The 20,905-nt window shown below is 51.2% G+C and overlaps 1 protein-coding gene across 5 annotated transcripts in view; it reads right to left on the bottom strand.

Moving 5' to 3' along the window:
• The window catches only part of PLXNA4 (plexin A4), a 516,957-nt gene that overhangs the window by 17,709 nt on the left and 478,343 nt on the right, over positions 1 to 20,905 (bottom strand). For all 5 annotated transcript variants that reach the window (XM_064289709.1, XM_064289711.1, XM_064289708.1 and 2 more), the window contains 5 exons: positions 19,825 to 19,984; positions 9,408 to 9,511; positions 8,156 to 8,255; positions 6,767 to 6,957; positions 5,781 to 5,950 (listed from right to left, as the gene is read on the bottom strand). In XM_064289709.1, the coding sequence (XP_064145779.1) occupies positions 5,781 to 5,950; positions 6,767 to 6,957; positions 8,156 to 8,255; positions 9,408 to 9,511; positions 19,825 to 19,984 (725 nt within the window). The remainder of the gene's footprint in view (positions 1 to 5,780; positions 5,951 to 6,766; positions 6,958 to 8,155; positions 8,256 to 9,407; positions 9,512 to 19,824; positions 19,985 to 20,905) is intronic.

Raw genomic sequence — 20,905 nt, 5'->3', positions numbered from 1 at the left:
AGGTTGTTGTTCTCACTGTTGGCAAGTTATAATGTTCTTATGTGTTTGGACTGATGCTTAGAACTTGAACTCTTTGAATGAAATGATTTCGATACAGCAAGCACAATATCTCTACATCCGCTGTCTCTCCCAGCAGCCAGGATGCATATACAACAAATGCTACAACGAGATCAGACCTAACATTCAAGACTGCCAATCAATCACCAAGCATGTATTAAATTCCTACAATGTGTACGGCACGGGACTTGGGCAGAAAAGCACTGAAGTTTGACAGTTTGGAGGAGCACTTATTTCATCATAACAAATCCAGAGTAGGAAAGAATGAAGACCTCCAGGGGCCATAAAGATCCAGGGGATGCAGAGCCTGTTTGATGGGGCCATGGCCACAGTCATGCAGCTGCCCAATCTTCCGGAATGAAGAAATCCTGGCTTCCCATCTAACAAAATCTCCTTTCCACAGCTTCCTGTTTTTCCAAAAGGACCACATAGAAACTGCACAACCTAAACGATGGGGGTTCAAACCCATTCAGTGGCTCCATAGAAGAGAGGCCTGGTGAACTGATTCCATAAAGATTACAGCAAGAAAACCCTCTGAGGCAGTTCTACTCTGACACACAGGGGATCGCCATGAGCTGGAGCTGACTCAATGGCGACTAACAACAATCAAATCACCACCCAGAAAAGGGATTCAGGGACTCCACATTCCTGGTCCCATCGTTTCTCTCTCCACACCTCCCCCCCACCCCATAAGCCAGCAGTGCTGATAAGCAAATCAAACGGGAAGCCACTCAGCACCCGAGGCGCCTACCTAATGAAAATATTAGCATATTATTAACAGTAGTGGTGGCACTAATCTCTGATTGATTGCAGCTACTCAGGCTAAACGAGCCGGAGGTATATTTAAGAGAGAAAAAGTAGGGGGCTGTGGGGAAGGGAGGGGAGAGGAGGAGTCATGCCTTGGCCAGGAATAAAGAAGCCATCTCTTCTCAATCAAGGACAATTGACTCCAAGTCAATATGCAGACTCTCATCACTCTTGGACTAACTGCTTCTTGTCCAGTGTAGCAGCCAATCCAGGTTAGGGGAAGGATCCCTAGATGAGAGGACCTGAGTTCGTACCCCCGCCTACATTCCTGGCGCGCCTCCACTTGGTACTGAAGTTCTTGGCAGTAGCGACGAGTGCTTGGTTGGAAGAGCAGCTGGCGTGGAAGGAGGATCTTCCACTACCTCAAGGATGTTAGGAATCCTTGGAGATGCCCTTACCCCAGCAGGAGGTATGTGTGGAAAACAAAACATTTAGATGCCATTTCAGGTGATACACTTGTAATGAGCTACTGGCTGTTAAGAAAACCTAGGGCTATTTTGGAAATGCAGAACTCCCACTTAAGGGCACAAGGAGTTTAGTGGTAGAAATCTCACCTTCCATGAGGAAGACCTGGGTTTGATTTCCAGCTAAGGCACCACAAGCCCAACCACCACCCATCTGTCACTGGGGGCTTGCATGTTGCTATGACGATGAACAGGGTTTCAACAGAGCTTCCAGACTAAGATAGACCAGGAAGAAAGGCTTGGTGATCTACTTCTGAAAATCAGCCAATGAAAACCCTATGGACCATGAGGATGGTGCAGGACTAGGCAACGTTTCATTCTGTTGTGCTATAAGTTGGGGGCTGACTCGATGGCAGGTAATGATAACCCAGTTAGGAAGAAGAGAAGGTTTGTGCGGAGCATTCTTATATTCTGAAGGGGTAGAAAGAAGCCAGAATCTCACAGAGAGGGCAGGCTGGGTCAGCTGGGGCATGCCCCTCCAAGCAGCTCTGTGAAGAAGCCTGTTGTTGTTGTTAGGTGCTGTCGAGGCAGTTCTGACTCATTGCAACCCCATGTACAACAGACCAAAACACTGCCCAGTCCTGTGCCATCCTCATAATCGTTGTTATGCTTGAGCCCATTGTTGCAGCCACTGTGTCAACCCATCTTGTTGGGGGTCTTTCTCTTTTTGGCTGACCCTCTACTTTACCAAGCATGTTGTCCTTCTTCAGGGACTGACCCACCCTGACAACATATCCAAAATATGTGAGATGTAATCTCGCTATCCTGGCTTCTAAGGAGCATTCTGATCCTAGTTCTTCCAAGACAGACCTGTTTGTTCTTTTGGCAGTCCATGGTATATTCAATATTCTCTGCCAACACCACAATTCAAAGGCGTCAATTCTTCTTTGGTCTTCCTTATTCATCATCCAGCTTTTGCAAGCATATGAGGTGACTGAAAACACCATGGCTTGGGTCAGGCCCACCTTAGTCTTCACGGTGACATCTTTGCTTTTCAACCCTTTAAAGAGGTCTTTTGCAGCAGATGTGCCCAATGCAAGGCGTCTTTTGATTTTTTGACTGTTGTTGCCATGGGTGTTGATTGTGGGCCCAAGTAAAATGAAATCCTTGACAACTTCAAGCTTCTCCCTGCTTATCATGATGTTGCTTATTGGTCCAGTTGTGAGGATTTTTGTTTTTATGCTGGGGTGTAATCCATACTGAAGGCTGTGGTCTTTGACCTTCATCAGTAAGTGCTTTAAGTCCTCTTCACTTCTAGCAAGCAAAATTATGTCATCTGCATAGCCCAGTTTGTTAATGAGTCTTCCTCCAGTTCGCTTGCCCTGTTCTTCTTCATACAGTCCAGCTTCTCAGATTATTTGCTCAGCATACAGACTGAATAAGCATGGTGAAAGGACACAACCCTCTCACACATCTTTCCTGACTTTAAACCATGCAGTATCCCCTGCTCTGTCTGAACGACTGCCTCTTAATCTATGTACAGGTTTCTCATGAGCACAATGAAGTGTTCTGCAATTCTTATTCTTCCCAATGTTATCCATAATTTGTTATGATCCACACAGTCGAATGCCTTTGCATAGTCAATAAAACACAAGTAAACATCTTTTTGGTATTCTCTGCTTTCAACCAGGATCCATCTGATATCAGCAATGATATTTTGGGGGGACACAGTTCAATCTGTGACAAGGCATAAATATGGATCTCCTCCAGTCGATTGGCCAGGCAGCTGTCTTCCAAATTTCTTGGCATAGATGAGTGAGCACTTCCAGCACTGCATCCATTTGTCGAAACATCTCAATTGGTATTCCGTCGTTTCCTGGAACCTCGTTTTTCGCCAATGCCTTAAGTGCAGCTTGGACTTCTTCCTTCAGTACCATCAGTTCCTGCTCATATGATACCTCCTGAAATGGTTGAATATCGACCAATTCTTTTTGGTATAGTGACTGTGTATTTCTTCCATCTTCTTTTGATGCTTCCTGTATTGTTTAATATTTTCCCCATAGAATCCTTCAATGTTGCAACTTGAGGCTTGAATTTTTTCTTCATTTCTTTCAGCTTGAAAAATGCAGAGCGTGTTCTTCCCTCTCGGTTTTCCATCTCCAGGTCTTTGCACATGTCATTATAATACTTTATTTTGTGTTCTCGAGCGACCCTTTGAAATCTGTTCAACTCTTGTACTTCCTCATTTCTTCCTTTTGCTTTAGCTACCTGCCGTTCAAAAGCAAGTTTCAGAGTCTCTTCTGACATCCATTTTGGTCTTTTCTTTCTTTTTAATGACCTCTTGCTTTCTTCATGTATGATGTCCTTGATGTCATTCCACCACTAGTCTGGTCTTCGGTCATTAGTGTTCAAGGCATCGAATTTATTATTGAGGTGGTCTCTAAATTCAGGTGGGACATACTCAAGGTCGTACTTTGGCTCTCGTCAACTTGTTCTAATTTTCTTCAGTTTCAACTTGAACTTGCATATGAGTAATTAATGATATGATCTGCTGTCAGCCCCTGGCCTTGTTCTGACTGATGATATTAAGCTTTTCCATGTCTCTTTCCACAGATACAGTCAATTTGATTTGTGTGTATTCCATCTGGTGAGGTCCATATGTATAGTCACCGTTTATGTTGATGAAAAAGGCTATGTGAAATGAAGAAGTCATTGGTCTTGCAAAATTCAGTCATTTGATCTCCGGCATCATTTCTATCACCAAGGCCATAGTTTCCAGCTATTGATCCTTCTTCTTTGTTTCCAACTTTTGCATTTCAATCACCAGTAATTATCAATGCATACTGATCGCATCTTCACTCAATTTCAGACTGCAGAAGTTGGTAAAATTCTTCAGTTTCTTCATCTTTGACCTTAGTGGTTGGTGCATAAATTTGAATAATAGTCTTATTAACTGGTCTTCCTGTAGGTGCATGGATATTATCCTATCACTGATAGTGTTGTACTTCATGATAGGTCTTGAAATGTTCTTTTTGATGAAGAACGCAACGCCATTCCTCTTCAAGATATCATTCCCGACATATTAGACCATATGATTGTCCAATTCAAAGTGGCCAGTACCAGCCCATTTCGGCTCACTAATGCCTAGGATATCAATGTTTATGTGTTCCATGAAGAAGCCTGGGAGAATAAAACCCAGTGGTACCTAGAGGCAGGCACTGAGAGACACAGATCTGGGCAGGACTTCCACAAGAGGGAACAGGCTTCATCCAGTATTGCTGCTTCCAGTGAGGACTGCAGATTCTCATTGTTTTACTTCAGAAGGGTTGGAAGAAGTCCACAAAGAAAGATCACCCAAGAGGTAATATGGGTGCAAATCCCACTCTTCAGTTCTACAGTCCAGAACTGCATTCCTGCCAGATTTTCCAACTTCAGTAGAGAGAGCACCATTCTTCTGGTGAAGGAGACCAGGAGTCAGAACATTTGACGTTAAATAAAGTTGCAGTACCCAGCCTGAATTCCAGCTTAATGTGTATTTGGGTTTGAAGCCCAGGGCTAGTTTTTGGGGTGCCTGGCTGTGCCCTAGAGTCATATCCATGCAGTTGGAAGATGCTGGGCAACCAGCCCACGCTGCCTCAGAGTAATGACCTGGGAAAGAACATTCTGGAACAGGGATCATTTAAAAGTGAAGAGAGGCAATTCTGGAACTGATGGGACTAAATATAAGCAGCTTTGCCTGAGGTGGAATTCTCAAATATAGACCATCTGGATCTGCACCTTCATCGGTATTTATGGAGTTCCACCTTGGGCAGGGTTCATGCCACGTGTTTGGTGCCAACGTTTGACCTTGCATCTCAACCTGGGACACAAATTACCCCCAAGTGAAGGGGATGGACGATGTATATTAAAGATGGAGAGGGGACAGGTGTGGAGACACTAGAGTGCCATTCAGTAACTGGAGAAAAGGAGTTTGCGGGACAGGATGCGAATAGCCCTTGTTCACCTAGATGGCTCCTCAGCAGGCTTCACAGCTCAGCTCAAGTCATCGTTAGATGTAGCTCCAGCCACTGTGGCTGCACACAACACATTTTCTATTGTCACATTTATCTCTCAATCCAAACAGCTGACTTTCTTTTCTCTTACCCTCATCTATCAGCCCATGGAGGGCAGGGACCACCTCTTGCTCATCAATGTACCCTCACCGTCCAGCACAAGGCCAGGCACACAGGAGGCACCTGGATGTCCAGGGTGGCCTGGATGTCATTTTTGTCATATTTGCATTTTGCTCATTTACCTGGTTCAGTAAATGTTTGCTGATTGATCGATGGGAGAATGGACAGACAGGTTTGACTACGAGGAAGTGAGAGAGGAAACGAGCACAGATCTAGCAGGAGAGGATGGGGAGGGCCAGAGAGAGCCCCTGTTCCACAGTCCTGCTGATGGAGGTGGGCTTGGGAAGACTTGGGGTTCCTGGGGCCCCTGGCTGCCGGGCGCCCTGCTCCCATCACTCACCAGTTGCTCTTCCAGGTGTGGCGGACATGTGGGTCATGAATGCCATGCTTGTCTGCCTGCTCATCCAGGAAGTCGAACATGTACTTTATGGCCAGGGGCAGGGCCGAGCCCCGGTGTGCCGTGCTGAAAATGGTCTCGAAAAGGTCGTCCACAAACTTCTGCAGCGTGCCCTGGGAGGGAGACAGGTCAGGCCTGGCTCAGCCAGGAGCTCTGAGGACAGTTACAAACAGCCTCACAGCCTGGAGGCGGGAGGGCCATGCTCAGTCTGGCCTCCTTGCGTGAACACATAAATCCACCCATTAAATCTTTCTTCTGCCCCCTTTGCTCTGTCTCTTTAGCTGCTTTACATTTTCCCCACACGTGGAGAACAGATCCAACAATGAGGACTGGACACAGTAAGCCTTCCTCTGCCAACATCCCGGTCTGGTTTAGCACCTCTGGCGGTGTTATTTTAGTGCTCTTCATGGGTGCCAATGAACAGCTCCCTTGGTCAGAGCAGACAAACACAATCTGTGGTCTGCTGGGGCACTGTTCACATGGGCTAATGAACAGCTACTCATTAGGCTCTGCAGAGAGCAGCACTGAGACCAGCCTCAGGAGAGGAAGACAAGCTGCAGGCACCAACTGTCCCAGAGCCAGGGTTAGCAACAGTGCCGGGGAACTCACTGACGGAGCCCTCACATCCGTTACTAGAGACCGTATGACCCCCAGAGATGAAGTCATTCTTTTATAAGGTGAGTGTCTACAGAGGGGAAGAAAACAAAGCTTCAGCTTGCATGCCTACAGGAATTTGTTGTAGGGTTTGTCTGGAGCACTGAGTTAAGAAGTATTCTGAGGATGCATTTCGGCAAAGAGTACTGGGGCGGATTAGCAGCGCCTGTTGTGGGGGATCACAGAGTGGGTGCTCATCTCTGGCACTACTGTGGGGTGATGAAGCCCCTTCCCGTGCCCTTCACCCTCCCATGCTCTCCTCTGAAGTCCAGTACCTTGGTGGCCAGCAATCGAGTCAGATAGATTTCAGACACCATCTTGCTTCCCCGGTCACCCTCCTTCTGGTCCCCGTGCTCATGGTTCTTCACCAGGTGCCACATCTTGACTCCGCTCTCCAGGTCAGGGGTGATCATGGGCGTGCGGGAGCGGAGGCTGTCAGGACTTCCCGTGTACCGGATCATGTTCTCTACCAAGGCAGTGACCCCACGTGTGTTAGCCACTTGGATTTCAGCCCATTAACTCACAAGACACCCCCTGCTCTGGCAACGTAAGCTCTCCTCTGCCCCTTTGTGTAACTGGCTGGAGCTGTTCCCTTGCCTGGTCTAGTACATTCCCTGGGTGTGGGAGCCTCTCCCACTGTGCCTAGTGAAATTCACTACCCTGGGGAGCTGTCTGTGGCTACTTCCATCCACTCAGGTCCTCTCCCCACTGCAAGCTGCACCTAGTCAGCCCTTAATTATTCAATTTGTAAAAACATCAGCTTGTACTGTTGCATACTTTTCCTTGTACAGGTTCTCAAGTCCGTTCTCAGGATGAGTTCTATGTAGCCAATTTAGTCTCCACCTGAGAGCAGGTAGCCCATCTCCCTTAATACTTGTGGGCCAGCTTTGTTATCACCTTGTCACTTGCTCACCTGTCTCCTACCCTCTGACCTGTGCTGGCTCTTGTGCGCTGACACTCCTGCCCTTGTTGGTGGGGTGGGTGAAGTGGGGACTGAGCAGGAAAGAAAGAGCAGGCCCTATTGTGCACAGGCACAGGGCTAGGTGTTTTTCTATACATTATCCAGAAGGCACCTGGGAAGGGGATAAGTTTTTCAATCCCTGTTTTGCTGGTCAGAAACCTGAGGCTCACAGTGGTCAGGTGACTTGCCCCCAAGCACATGGGTGGGGCAGAATGGGCTGCACTCTGGTTCTCTACCCACATCCGGGCCTCTACCCTGCAGCCCAGATGCCTCAGCCCTGGGAGCACACCTCATGGAATGCTTCATCACAGTGTGACCTTTGCCAGTCACTTGGTGCCTCTGAGTTATAATTTACTAATCTGCATAATAGGAGGAAATAGTAATTATTTAATTCACTGGGTTGTTATGAGCACGATCTGAGATGATAAAGATCCCAGATTTGAAAACACGTTCTAGACTGTGAGACACTCAGAAGGTAAGATCTTCTGTTTCTAGGGGATGGAGGTCCTGCTTCTGCATCAGGGTCTCAGGCCAGGAGGCCTCATCCCCAGTCAGGCTCTCCCTTCTGGTGGTCCCACTACCTGATAGACCTGCCCCACCCTGGGGTCTGAGGTCTGCTCACTGCACTCCAGCTGTGCTGCCCTCCTGACCACGTCCACCCAGGGCAGCCCCTCCTCCCCAGGATGACACCATCACACCTCACCGTATTTACTGGCCGAGGTCCTGGAGACTGTGGAGTTGTTCACTGCGTTATAAGCTGTCACCTGCTTGGACACTAAGGCCACCACGGAACCGTCTGGCACCTATAGGAAAAAGACTTCTAAGGGCATGGGCACAGGAACTCTGCCATCCCAGAAAATAAGGGCAGTCAGCACCCTAGGGGGGCAAAGGGTGCCTTGTTGGAGAACCAGAAGACTTCAGAGGCCACAAGCCTTCCTTCGAATGAAAGAAGACACAGATCTAGAGGGAGAATTGCTGAAGAGTATTCTAGTCAAACTGACCCCTCTGTCAATTCGTTGTATGGTGGTGGCCCGTGTGTTGCTGTGATGCTGGAAGCTGTGCCACCGGTATTTCAAATACCAATAGGGTCATCCATGGTGGATGGGTTTCAATGGAGCTTTCAGATTAAGACGGACTAGGAAGAAGGGCCTGGTGATCTACTTTTGAAAGTTAGGCCATGAAAACCTATGGATTACAATAGAATATTGCTCAACATGGTGCTGGGAGTTGAGTCCTCTAGATTGGAAGGCACTACACAACTGCCGTAACAATGGACTCAAACATATCACGGTTGTGAAGATGGTGCAGGACTGGGCAACATGGGGTCGTAATGAGTTGGAGCCAACTCAACGACAACTAATAACAACATTCTATTTTGTCGCTCACTCCTGGAGGGACTTTTGGCAAGTGCTTCTCACCAGTGTTCTCTATCCCAGTGCTTCCCTGGGAGACAACCTAGCCTCAACTATCTAGGAGGACTGCTAAGGAAAGGCTTTTTCTAGGGGACTATGCCCACACCCTGAAGGAAGTATGCACCTCAGCGTCGTGTCTCCAAAGAGGCCAAGGTTTCCTGGCTAGGTGACGTCAATCTCCTTTGGGCCACTAGAAGATACAGTGCTGATAAATGAGTAGATTTATGGCTCAGTGTCTAGCCTTGAGAAGTCCCTGGGTGGTGCAGACGGTTAATGCCCTCAACTGCTAAACAAAAGGTTGGTGGTTCAAATTCACCCAGAAGTGCCTTGGAAGAAAGGCCTGGTGATTTCTAAAAAATTAGCCCTCGAAAACCCTATGGGGCATGCTTCCACTCTGACACACATAGGGTCGCCATGAGTCAGAATTAACTTGATGGCAACTGGTTTGGGTTATGTCTGGCCTTGGAGAGATCCTGTTACTCCAAGGCTAAGACTTACAGAGACATGTCCAGGTAGAAACCCCCTCTTCCCCATTCCCCTCACCTGGTAATGGGCCAGTGTGTTCAGTCTCTTCCAGTCATTTTCAATCTTGGTAGTGATGTCCTCGTCCTGCAGGATCATCCTCGCCCCGCTGCCTTGCCGCCACTCTGCAGGGAGAGCAGTGTATCTCAGAGAGGCCCACCAGGGACCCTGAGGACTGGGGCGCAGGGCCATCTCAGGATGCATCCAGGGACAGGCACGTACCAGCACACACCTCCACAACGATAGACGCTCTCAATGCAGAGAGGCCTCGAGTCCTAATTCTGGTTCTGACCCAACCAACTGAGTGGTGACAGAGGGGATAACCCCACTTATCCTCCCAGCCCACCAGCTTGCTTACGCCAGTGCGGCCACATCTGCTAGAAGTGGTTGCTCAGTAAGAATAAGCTGCATGAATAAGACAGGTGAATGTACTTAACAAAGTACTGAGCAAAGGCAAGGCAGTGCCATTACTCTGGGAGCCCCTGGCTGGTGAAGCGGTTAAGCACTCGGCTGCCAACCAAAAGGATGGCAGTTCCAGTCCACCCGACGGCACCTTTAAAGAAGGGTCTGGTGATCTACTCCCAAAAATCAGTGACTGAAAACCCTATGGAGCCCAGTTCTTCCTCTGAGACACATGGGGTCGCCATGAGTCAGGGTCAACTCATGTGCAATGGGTTCTCATTACTGGAGCCTGGCTCCTCTGCTTGACTGGAAGACATCGGGGTTCATGAAATCAAGGCTGCAGAGTCCATCAGTGTCCACATACTTCCTCCTAAAGCTGGCAGGTGGCAATCCTTGGCAGTGGGATGGGGTAAAGACATATGGACAGATCAGTAAATCCCATTCTTAATGCCAAAAGTTGATGCTGACGACATCACCTTTTCAATCTACCCAACGCCTAATTGTTTTATTCTGTAGATGTTTACCTACATCCTCCCCATGGACCCAAACCCCTACAACACATGGGCTCCCTGACGGATCAAACATGGGGAAATAGAGACTGTTTCTTACCCACCAAATCTGCACCCCGTACACAGAACAAATCACACAGAGCTGGAGAGTTACACATTCCAATCTTGAAAGGTACACATGGAAAGCCATGTGCATGCCAGGCACATGCCAGAGCCCTCCTGTACATGCACGTGCACACTAGGCAGGAAAAATCGTCTCTTAAATCCAAATACAACACGTGTTTCAGCCCAGGGGCACTGGGCTTCGTCCAGAGTGTGGCTGAGTGCTGGTCTCTGCCTGACCCCCCATGGATTTTTCTGAGGGTCCATGAAGACATGTCTTCAGTTGCCGCTCTCACACCCACTCCTGTCGAGGCCAGGCAGTGGGCCCATGTCAGTCTCACTGGCTGACTGAGCCCTCCCTGCCTGGTGCATGTGGCCTGCCCAGAGCTACCTTCCCCATTTTGCAGATGCAAACGTGGCCCACAGAGAAGCTGCTTGCACTCAGGAGCAGCAGAGATGATACTAGAATCCAAGTCCGCTGCAATTCCTCAGGCTTTCCTGCTGCCTGGTTTACAGCTTGTTGTTGGGTGCCATTGAGTCAATTCCAACTCATGGTGACTCAGTGTGACAGTGCAGAACTGCCCCCAAAGGGAATTCATGGCTGTAATCTTTACGGGAGCAAATTGCCAGGTCTTTCTCCCACGGAGCCACTGGGGGGGTTCCAACCGCTGGCCTTTTAGTTAGCAGCCGAGAGCTCAACCATTCTGCCACTAAGGTTCAGAGCAATGCAAACACAAGGATGCCATGCTTGTTTGCTGGAACGGAGGGGAAGCCTCAGAGGTCCCTGGGGACCACTGATCACTAATGTCTGATGACAGCACAGCTGGAACTGATCATGACAATAGGGCCTACTGGCAGTTAGGATAACAGGCAAAAGCGGAAATGGCCCAGAGAGGCAGCTGGTGACCCATGTTTGGTTTGCTGTGGTTACGTTGTTGTGCTTGCTTTGTTTTTTATTTTAAGTATGTATGCATGCATGGAGGGAGACCTGGTGGCACAGTGGCTAAGCACTCGGCTGCTAATCAAAAGGTCAATGGTTCGAACCCAACAGCCTCTCCATGTGAGAAAGATGTGGCAGTATGAGTCTGTAAAGATTACAGCTTTGGAAACCCTATGGGGCAGTTCTACTCTGTCCTGTAGGGTCACTATGAGTGGGAATCGACTCAATGGCAATAGGTTTGGTTTTGGTTTTATTATCTCTAAGGAGCCCTGGTGGTGCAATGGTTAAGCACTCTGCTGGCGTTTTGATTCCACCCAGTGGCTCTGTAGGAGAAAGACCTGGGGATCTGCTTCCGTGAAGATTTCAGCCTTGGACAACCCATGAGGCAGTTCAACTCTGTCCTATAGGGTTGCTAAAAGTTGGAATTGACTCAGTGACACTAAGTTTGGTTTTGGCGCCCTGGTGGAGCAGTGGTTAAAAGTTTGGCTGCTAACCAAAGTATCAGCAGTTTGAATCCACCAGCCACTCCTTGGAAACCCTATGGTTTCTCTATGCCCCAAACGCTATGGGGCAGTTCTACAGGGCCGCTATGGGTCGGAATCCACTCGATGGCAAAGGGTATCTTTAAGAAGCCCTGGTGGCACAGTGGTTAAGCACTCTGCTGGCGTTTTGATTCTACCCAGTGGCTCTGCGGGAGAAAGACGGGGTGATCTGCTTCCATAAAGATTAAACCCTTGGACACCCCATGGGGTAGCGCCACTCCGTCCTACACGGTCACTCTGAGTCAGAATCAACTCAACAGCAGTGGGATCTTTGTATGTCAGCACCTATTTTTAGAGGCTGGAGCAAGAGGACTATCTCTAAGCGGGTCAGGGACTTGTTAGGCTGTGGCCAGGCTCAGTGAAGATCCCAGCCTGGGCTGAGGAATAGGGCAGTGGCGGGCTTTATCCCGGCTGTGCAAAACCAACCAGTCGCTGTTGAGTTAGACCTGGGCCCTGATTGGTAGCCAGGCTGTGACACCGGCAGTTAGCTGCCTCCACTCAACTTCATGCTGTGAGCTTGAGGAATCCAAGAGGGCCATGGGCTAGTGTCCTTGGACTGAGCACACCCCTTCACACAAAATCCAGCTGTTGGGATGTGTGGACACGGGCTTTCCCGCCAGCTTGGATTGGCAGGCAGTGATCACGTGTGGAGGCAGCAGGAGCTGGCCAAGGGCAGGCAAGGAACACTCTCCTCACTGGTGCCCATGCGTGTCACAGGACAAGGCTCCCGGGCGTCCTAGTCCTGCTGTCCTCCCAGGCCCACCTCTGACGGGTACGAGTGGGCAGCTGGGCAGTGGGGACTGTTGTCTTTTTTGGCAATTATCTCACAAAATTAGGACTGTGCCCCAAAATACCAATATGAGGAAAGTGAGCTGGTGGAGGGCGGAATTCAGGGTGGAATCCAGCCCTTCATCCATTCTTCAAGCCTGTTGTTTTTCATACCTCATATACAGAAAAGTTAGGTGTTTTTGTTTCTTTGTTTTTAAATATCAGAGGTAAGAAAACGACATTCTGGGTTCCCTCCCATACCCAGACCTGATGGACAAAAGCCCAGGGGAATGGGGGCTGGCACTGGCAGCTCCACCCCTGGGGCCTATAGGGAAGCCAAGCCACGGGAAGCCGCCTGGCTGAACCCAAACGGAGGAGTGTGTGGAGCCCAACTGGAAGGAGCCCGTGTTCCCCGGCACAGGATGATGGTTCCTGGCACGGTAGGCTAACAGTTAACTTGGCTGACTGCTAACTGAGCGGTTTTGGGTTTGAGTCCACCCAGAGGCACCTTGGAAGAAAGGTCTGGCAAACTACTTCTGAAAAATCACCCATTGGAAACCCTATGGAGCACACTTCTCCTCTGACACACATGGGGTCACTGTAAGTTGGAATCGACTCGAAAGCAGCTGGTAACACTAAAACCTACCCCCCAACGCTCATTCTTATCTGCCCAGGCCCCTCAGTGCTACCCCGTAGGCTGGACACACTTCTATTTCCATTTCCACCACTTGGCTGAAATCCTGCTTACAATCAGCTGTGGTCTCTACTTCCCCAGACTCATCATGAAATGTCTCCAGACAATCATAGTAGTGGGCAGGGGCTCAGCTTTCCCAGTGCTGTGAGCCATGTCATGGCCTTCTCAGCAGAGGTCTGAGACCTTAAGCTCTGTTGAGTCAAGCAGGGACCTAGGAAAGCCAAGGTCAAAGGCCACAGCAGCTGGCCTTCCCATCCCATGAGCTGTCCACTCTCCCAGATGGTGGATGGACTCATCCTCACCCAGGAGGAGAGAACTCAGAGAGCAGGTGGAGTCAGCTGAAGGGGAGCCTGCCCCACCCTGTGATATGAAGGACAGTTCCGGTCCCCTTACAGAGTATGCAGCTGGGCAACCAGCCTCACAAGGCCCAGGGCAAGGGCCGGATCTAAAATCTGCTTACTGTGACATATTCAACGTAGGCTGAGTTTTAATGATAGAGATGAAATTAAATGGAATCCAGGTCCCTTATTCCGAGTCCAGCCTTCTTTTCGCCAGTGGTCCCTCTGTCTCACCCATAAAAGCAGTGCCCAGTCGGTGGTGGCCTAGATGATGCCTTGGGACATCCACTCTGGACCAGGCCAGTCACCGTCCTGTCTGAGGAGAAGCCTCTCCTGCTGCCCCTACGCTGGAATCGAGATCCTGGACGCCTCAAGGCCCTGGTCTCAGGCATTCACTCAACAGCTCGGCCGCTGGCACTGCTCAGCAGGACACTGTAAAGGCTTACACAAGGGACTTCAGGGAACAGGGGTCCTGGCCCTGGATGAGCTCCCCATGAGAAGAAATATCCTGGGGCAGTGATAATGGAGGGGGAGGGGAAAGATTTGAAGGATACCTAGGCATTTGCCTGACTGGCACGGGGTGGGCATTTTGGTCAAAAGGTGCCACTCCCATGATACATCCAGGCTCCATATCTCAGCACTGGGCCCATGGGGCCTCCAAACAGAGCAGAAGGCTGGAGGAGAGAAGATGCTGCTCGTACCTCTGCACACCTATCAGCAGGTAAGCCCTGAGGAGACACCTGGCTGAGAGCCCTGAGAGCCTCGCCCCCGGGGAGCTGGCATCAGAGAAGGGAGTGAGAGGCCACAGCAGGGTCAGAGTGCGGCTGCTGCAGAGGCCAGGAAATTGGGCTGGATGTGGGTGAGGGACTACTTAAAAATCCTTGTAAAAAAGAAGAATCTGATGGTGCGACTAAGTTCTAAATGACAAAATCATTGACCTATGAAACTTTGTGCTTAAGAAAGGAAATTCTGAAATAGAGCTACACGGCGTGCATCTGAGGAGCTGGGTCTTTGCAAACTGTAAAGCCATCTGCACCGGTTAGTTGCCGCCGTTTGGGGATGTCTGGAGAGCAACGCTGCTATGAGTTGGCATCAACTTGGCAGCAATGGGATTTGGGGGTTTTGTGGAGAGCAAAGGGGACCAGGATGCCTCTCTTACTGATTTAAGAGAGAAGAGCTGCAGGCGTATGGAGCCTCTTGAATAGGGAAGGCAGCAACTCTGGTGCCCCTCTGGGCTCTAGCTGGTTCAAAAAAAAAAAAAAAAGAAGAGTTAAAAAGGCAGGTGGTGGGCGGTGGGGCAGGGAGGGAAGGTGACCCTGGCATTTGTATTCATGGCACCTCGAGAAAATTGCTAGCTCTGACCTCTCCCACCACACCTGCCCGGCAGCCCCATGCCCTGCCCCAGGCTCCAAGCACAAAGGACAGACACACTCCATCCAATTTGTTCCACGGCCACCTTCCAGGGAGAGAGGGAGGTGAGGAGAAAAGAAAAAATCCCATTATCTTTATCTGTCCTTCCCATCAGGAGCAGGGTAAATGCAAACTGGGGAGACAGCTGCTGCGCACTCTTTATATTTCACTCAGAAGATAGTGTATCTTTTTATTGCATACAGGAATTACTTATTTGAAAAAATATATCCTTTCAGCTCGGCTTGGTAGAGATGGGGTGGCGAGTTCCGGGGGCTATTGAAAGGGCATTTACATTAAAGGAGGAATCTCTGGAGGTCATGGGCAGTAGCAGGGAGGAGGAGAAACATGTGGATGCCACTGTGTGTGACAGGTGGAACGCGCTGCCTCTCAGCCTCTCTGCTGTGTAACCGTGGCCCAGGCGCTGTGCCTCTCTGGGCTGCAGTCTCCCTCTGTGCAGGGGAGCTGTATGACACCAATGACGTCCTCAGGGGAGCTAAGGAAGGAGACCAAGAGCGCTTCGGTTCAGACTGAGACATGTCCTGCCTTCTGCTACTATGACGAGAAATGAGGGGCTTTCCCTAGTCGTGCTGGTACAGGGGAGCACCCCCCTACCCCCGCCTGGCGCGGAGCTTGCCACAAGGTAGGCTCCTGTGAAAAATGGTTCTTAAAGTGTTCAGAGATGCAAGCAGACGCCCACTGCTCCCAATACCTGTCGGCAAAAAGGAGGTTTAAGCTGGTTGAGACAGCTTTATGTCAAGAGAGTGGGGTACCCCTGGGCACTCTGCCTTGAGAGCATCCCAAGGCCACCTGCTCCAGCACCTTCCCCAGCCACCTGCCCCTGTGACATCTTTCCACCTCCAAACTCCAACAGACTGCAGTCGAGGGGCCCTCAGTCTTTCCCTTTGCTTCTCATCTTGGTTAGTTAAAAACCAGCTGCCATTAAGTCTATTCCAACTCCTGGTAACCCCATGTGTGTCACAGCAGAACTGTGTTCCAGAGGGTTTTCGAGGCTGTGATCTTTCAGAAGATCACCAGGCCATCCTTCCAAGGTGCCTCTTGGTGGACTAGAACCTCCAACCTTTCGGCGAGCAGCCGAGTACGTTTGCACCACCCTTGGTTAGTTAGTGCCTAGAAAAGCCTGGTGACTGGGTGGGAGGGAGAGGTTCAGTTGAAGGAGCAATGGACAGGAGAGTTGGGACGGAGGAGCTGGCCAGGCCACTGGGGCTGACGGGAGGTGGCTGTGGGGCAAGGGCCTGGGCTAACTGCACACAAGTTCAGGGCTGGCTTATGGCATCTGCTTCCTTCTGAGCAGGCCTGGGACAGGTGTCCTTGTGCTGCCAGGGGTGGGCACCAGGAGGAGGCGAGGCAGTCTGTGCCCAGTGCCCTCCGCTGGGGAGAGTGGCTGAGCGGGTGCATCCTCTGTGTATTTGCGTGCCACATGCAGCCCTTCAGCATAGATTAATTTTTGATAACAATCACACCTTATGTTTAGAAACTGCTCTCAGGCTTCCAATGTCCCAGCACCTATAAGATGGGAAAGCCCGTCTTGCCTCTTCTCTCCCATGGGGCCATAAGGCTGAGTTGAATCATGTAGGAGAAGGTTTGGTCCCTGAGGAGGCCCTGTTTTCCTGTGATGCTGGCTGGTGGGTGAGAGGAAGCCCAGGGTTTGGGGTGGCTTTGCCCCTGGGTTTAGTAGGGAAACAGGACAGTGCTCAGAGAAGCCCTACAGAGGTTGAGGGAGGCTTTCCAAGGAACTCAGCATGACCCCCTCTCCCAGCAGATGATGGGGCCTGAGGCCTGATCTGCTAGCTTTAGCTGCCTCTCCCCTCTATCTATTCCTGCTTGGAGGCCTGACTCCTCAGGGGTGACTGCACATCCCCCTCCCCGCCCCCCAGCAGCCACGTGAAGGGGGACGCGGCCCTTTTCTCTCGTGGACACATGAAAGGTAAGCAATGGTGCTGAGGGCTGTGTCATGGGGACCAGCCCTCGCAGGAGGCAAGCGGCCCCCCACTCCGGTCTGGCCACCACCGCCTGGGACAGCGCCACCTCGGAAGGCGCTGGTGCCCAGCAGCCCCCAGCTCCCAAGACTCAGGGCTGTTGGCTAAGGCAGCATCTTAGGCTGCAGCTTCAGCTGTGGACGGGGACGACTCCAGCTGGCGCTGTTTTGTGCCTTCTCTACTCCTTAATGCTTTGCTTTGCTTTGCTGTGCTCTCACCCCCAGGCTTTTTAAGGGAGCAGTTTTCTAAGGCTAATAAGCAGCTGCTTCCCCTCCCGTCCTCAGCAGGTGTGGTTTGCAGGTGGAAAGGGCTGGGTCCGAGCAGCATCCACCACCAGGAACCGGTTCCCCTCCAGAACCACGCGGAGCAGAGGGATGGCCCTGATTCTGCTGCAGAGGCGCCCCCTTAGGTCATCGTCTTGATGACTTTGAAGCACTTTGGCCCCACCCTTCTCGAGACCCATCAGGCGTTGAAGCCACCTAAGGGTGTACCTGTTCTTGACCACCCATCTGCCCTTCACTGGTCAGGATCCAGAAGGTCTCCCAGGGCAAAAAGGAGATCATGAAGCCACCTGCTCTCACTTGTGGGAAGTCAGCCTGTTCCCAGGCACCAGGGAACATGTGCCCTCCTGCACCCACACACCTGAGCCCCCTCTGTGTTCTAGCATGACCTTTCCAAACACACTTTCAAGTATGAAGATGCATGTTCTCAGCTCTTTCGCTCTGCCGGGCTATCATCCCACCCATCCTGCAGACAGGCCCATCCTGCAGACAGGCACACTGAGAAGCCAAGTACGGGCCCTGCCAGAGGGTCTGCAGACAAAGCAAACAAAAGGAACGTTGGGTGTTCCCTGGTGACCCTACGAAACTCAGCTCTCCCAGTAAAACTCATGATGGCGCACCCCATTCTGTCATTTTGGGGTGGGGACCACAGGGCTCTTCCTTCCCAGTAACTGTTCTCTCTCCCTCTGGGTGGTACGAATAGTTGCTGTGCTCACTGCTAATTGAAAAGTTGGAGGTTTGAGTCCACCAAGAGGCACCTTGGAAGAAAGACCTGAGGATCTACTTCCAAAAAGTCAGCCACTGCAAAACCCATGGAGCACAGCTCTACTCTCACACGTGGGGTTGCCATGCATCGGAATCGACTCCATGGTTCCTGGTTCGGTTTTTTTGGTTTGGGTCCGTGGCAGGCCCCCCCTCCACACTAGTGTGGGGGATGTGCACGGCAGCAGACACCAGTGTCCACTTTGACTCAGGATCAAAGCACTGGGCACCCCTGGGGCACACTCACTTCCCACCCACCCCCACTCACACATTCATCCTGCTTGTCCTGGAAACCACACATCCTGAAACACGTGAGGAGTGAGAGGGAACACGTGTCAGCCCAATCTCCTCCAGCCTCAGTGCTCCGGACTCAGAGCCAGGCTCTTGGAGCCGAAAGCCAGGCGCGGACAGGCAGGGCAGGTGGAGCAGCAGAATGTAAGTGAGCAGAACTTCCTGACTCTAAGAGTCTTTAGGCATCAGTCTGGGGGAGGTAAGCGGCAGGAAGGGACGAACATTCCCTCTGCATTTCAGAACAGCACAGTTGTCCAGCTGCCTTACATGACTTAGCCACAGCCCTGACCCACGCAGCCAGCTCAGGGGCCGGATGGGTAGGTCACGGCTCTGGAGGGGCCTCCCAACCCCATGTTGCCGTGCCTCTCCAGACACAAGCACACACACGAACGCCTTTCTCTCCATGCCCTGCATCTACAGACAGACCCACCAGCCTTCCCCTCGTCATGGATAACTGCAGCCACCAACGTCCACCGCGCGTGTCCTGGGCCAGGCACTGCAGTAAGAGACTTCCACCTGGATGATCTCATCTAATTCGTACTGTGAGGCAGGTACTATTATCGTCTCCACTTTGAAGACAAGGAAATGGAGGCACAGAAAGGTTAAGTAACTGGGCCAAGGTCACCCAGCTAGGACTTGGTGGCACCAGCAACTCAAACCCAGGTGTGTTTGACGCTGACCCATGAAGCCGAACTGCCCCTCCTCCACCCCAGCCTCCTCAGAGCCTGGGGCGCCCTTCTAGGGCTTCCCAGGATGCCGTCCTATGAAACATGACGGGGTCTCAGTACGGTTGGCCCTAAGTGGCCTTGTTTATATAGGCTATGCAATCTATTCGTGGAGCATTCAAATCTAATGTCACCCTGCTCCCCAGCAGGCTGTCACGGCTCATTTCTCTTCGTTCCCTCCATCCCCTATCACTGACCCAGATCCCTATGCCTCAGGTCTTCAGCAAAAATTACAGACACAGAACAGAAGGGAGGGGAATAGCCTGCGAGACAAAAGGTAGTGGAAGATCTTGGACCACACAGGCTCAGACTAGCAGACTTGTCTCTAACGTCCCTTCACTCCAGAAGTGACTCCACCCCCACCACTCAGGCCACTCAAAAGACCCCAGAGGCCTAACCTGCCAAGCAGGGCCAGGCCTGCGGGCCCCCTCTGCCCACCCCACCCTCACCAGCTCTGACCAAGCCCACCTACGCATGAAGGCAAACCCCATGGTCTCCAGGGGGACCGTGAGTGGCCCCCAAGCCCATTCCTCTGCTTTCCAGGATACCCCTTTCTCCCTCTGCTCACTGCACCCCAGCTTGGCCTTGTTCCTGACAGGGGAGGCAGGAGGTGTGCAGGGGCCCTCCACTGTCAGGGCCAGCCACAGGGCAGCCCCCCAGGCAGACGGCCGACATACCCAGGTCCATGTCTGCAGCCTTGGGCCGGTGGGAGCAGGGTACGTTCTTGAAGATGGCATCCAGAATCTTCTCCTTGACCTGGGTGATGGTGTCGCAGTTGAGGATCTTCACAGGGACTTCGGGGCTGTTGGCATTGTCTGGGTTGACGCAGCTCAGGACCTGAGGTGGGGACAGGAGGCAGGTGGGAGGGCAGCAGGAAGAGCTCTGGGGTTCTGCCATCCTGAATGGCTCCTTCTTCCAGAATGGTCTCAGAGGGGCAGGATGATCTGGCCCCTCCGTGTTTCCACCAAACCCACTGTCCTGACCAGCAGGAGGTGCCCTAAGGCTTTGGTGTCACTGCAGAGGAGGGGGGATGCTGCACACGTGACTCCTGGTCAGAACAAACATCACTGAAGTCCTGACAGTTCAAAGGGAGTCATGCTGGAGAAAGAGGAGCTCCAAGGGGTCTGCCCGAATGCGCACAGCCCCCTGGTCCCCGCTCAGTGTGCCAGCTCAGCACACAGGCCCTTGCCTGCCTCTGTGTATCCATCCGTTTGTCTTGCCACTCCCTCTCAAACAGACACACTCAGAGCTCACGAGAATCTGGCCCCTTTCTCAAACGATTTCATAAGCTTCAATTTTTATGAGGGTTTCAAGTTGACCAGAGGTTAGAGAATCTCTACGAAACTTAACATGTTCTTTAAAAATAAACACGTGCCTTTTGCAAAGGCCAGGTTCCAGCCACCTGAGATCCATTCCTGGCTCTGAACACTGACGCTGTGTATAGGGGTGGAGGGCACCACCTGGTTCAAGCCTCAGTTTCCCTTTTTGGAACTAGCCAGAAAATTTAAAGCCCCAAACAATATGTTTTTACTTTAAAAAGCTCTGAGCCCTTTCCAGGAGCCCCTGGGTGGTGCAAATGGCCAAGGTGCTCAGCTGCTAACTGAAAGGTTGGAAGTTTGAGTCCACCTAGAGGTACGCTGGAAGAAAGGCCTGGTGATCTACTTCCAAAAAAATCAGCCACCAAAAACCCTGTGGAGCACAGTTCTACTTTCACACACGTGGGGTTGCCTTGAGTTGGAATCGATTTGTCAATAACTG

This window comes from Loxodonta africana, chromosome 8, assembly GCF_030014295.1.
Source record: "Loxodonta africana isolate mLoxAfr1 chromosome 8, mLoxAfr1.hap2, whole genome shotgun sequence".
Classification (NCBI taxonomy): Eukaryota; Metazoa; Chordata; class Mammalia; order Proboscidea; family Elephantidae; genus Loxodonta; species Loxodonta africana.
The sequence above is the reverse complement of the archived record's forward strand: the minus strand, read 5'-3'. Positions and strand labels throughout refer to the sequence as shown.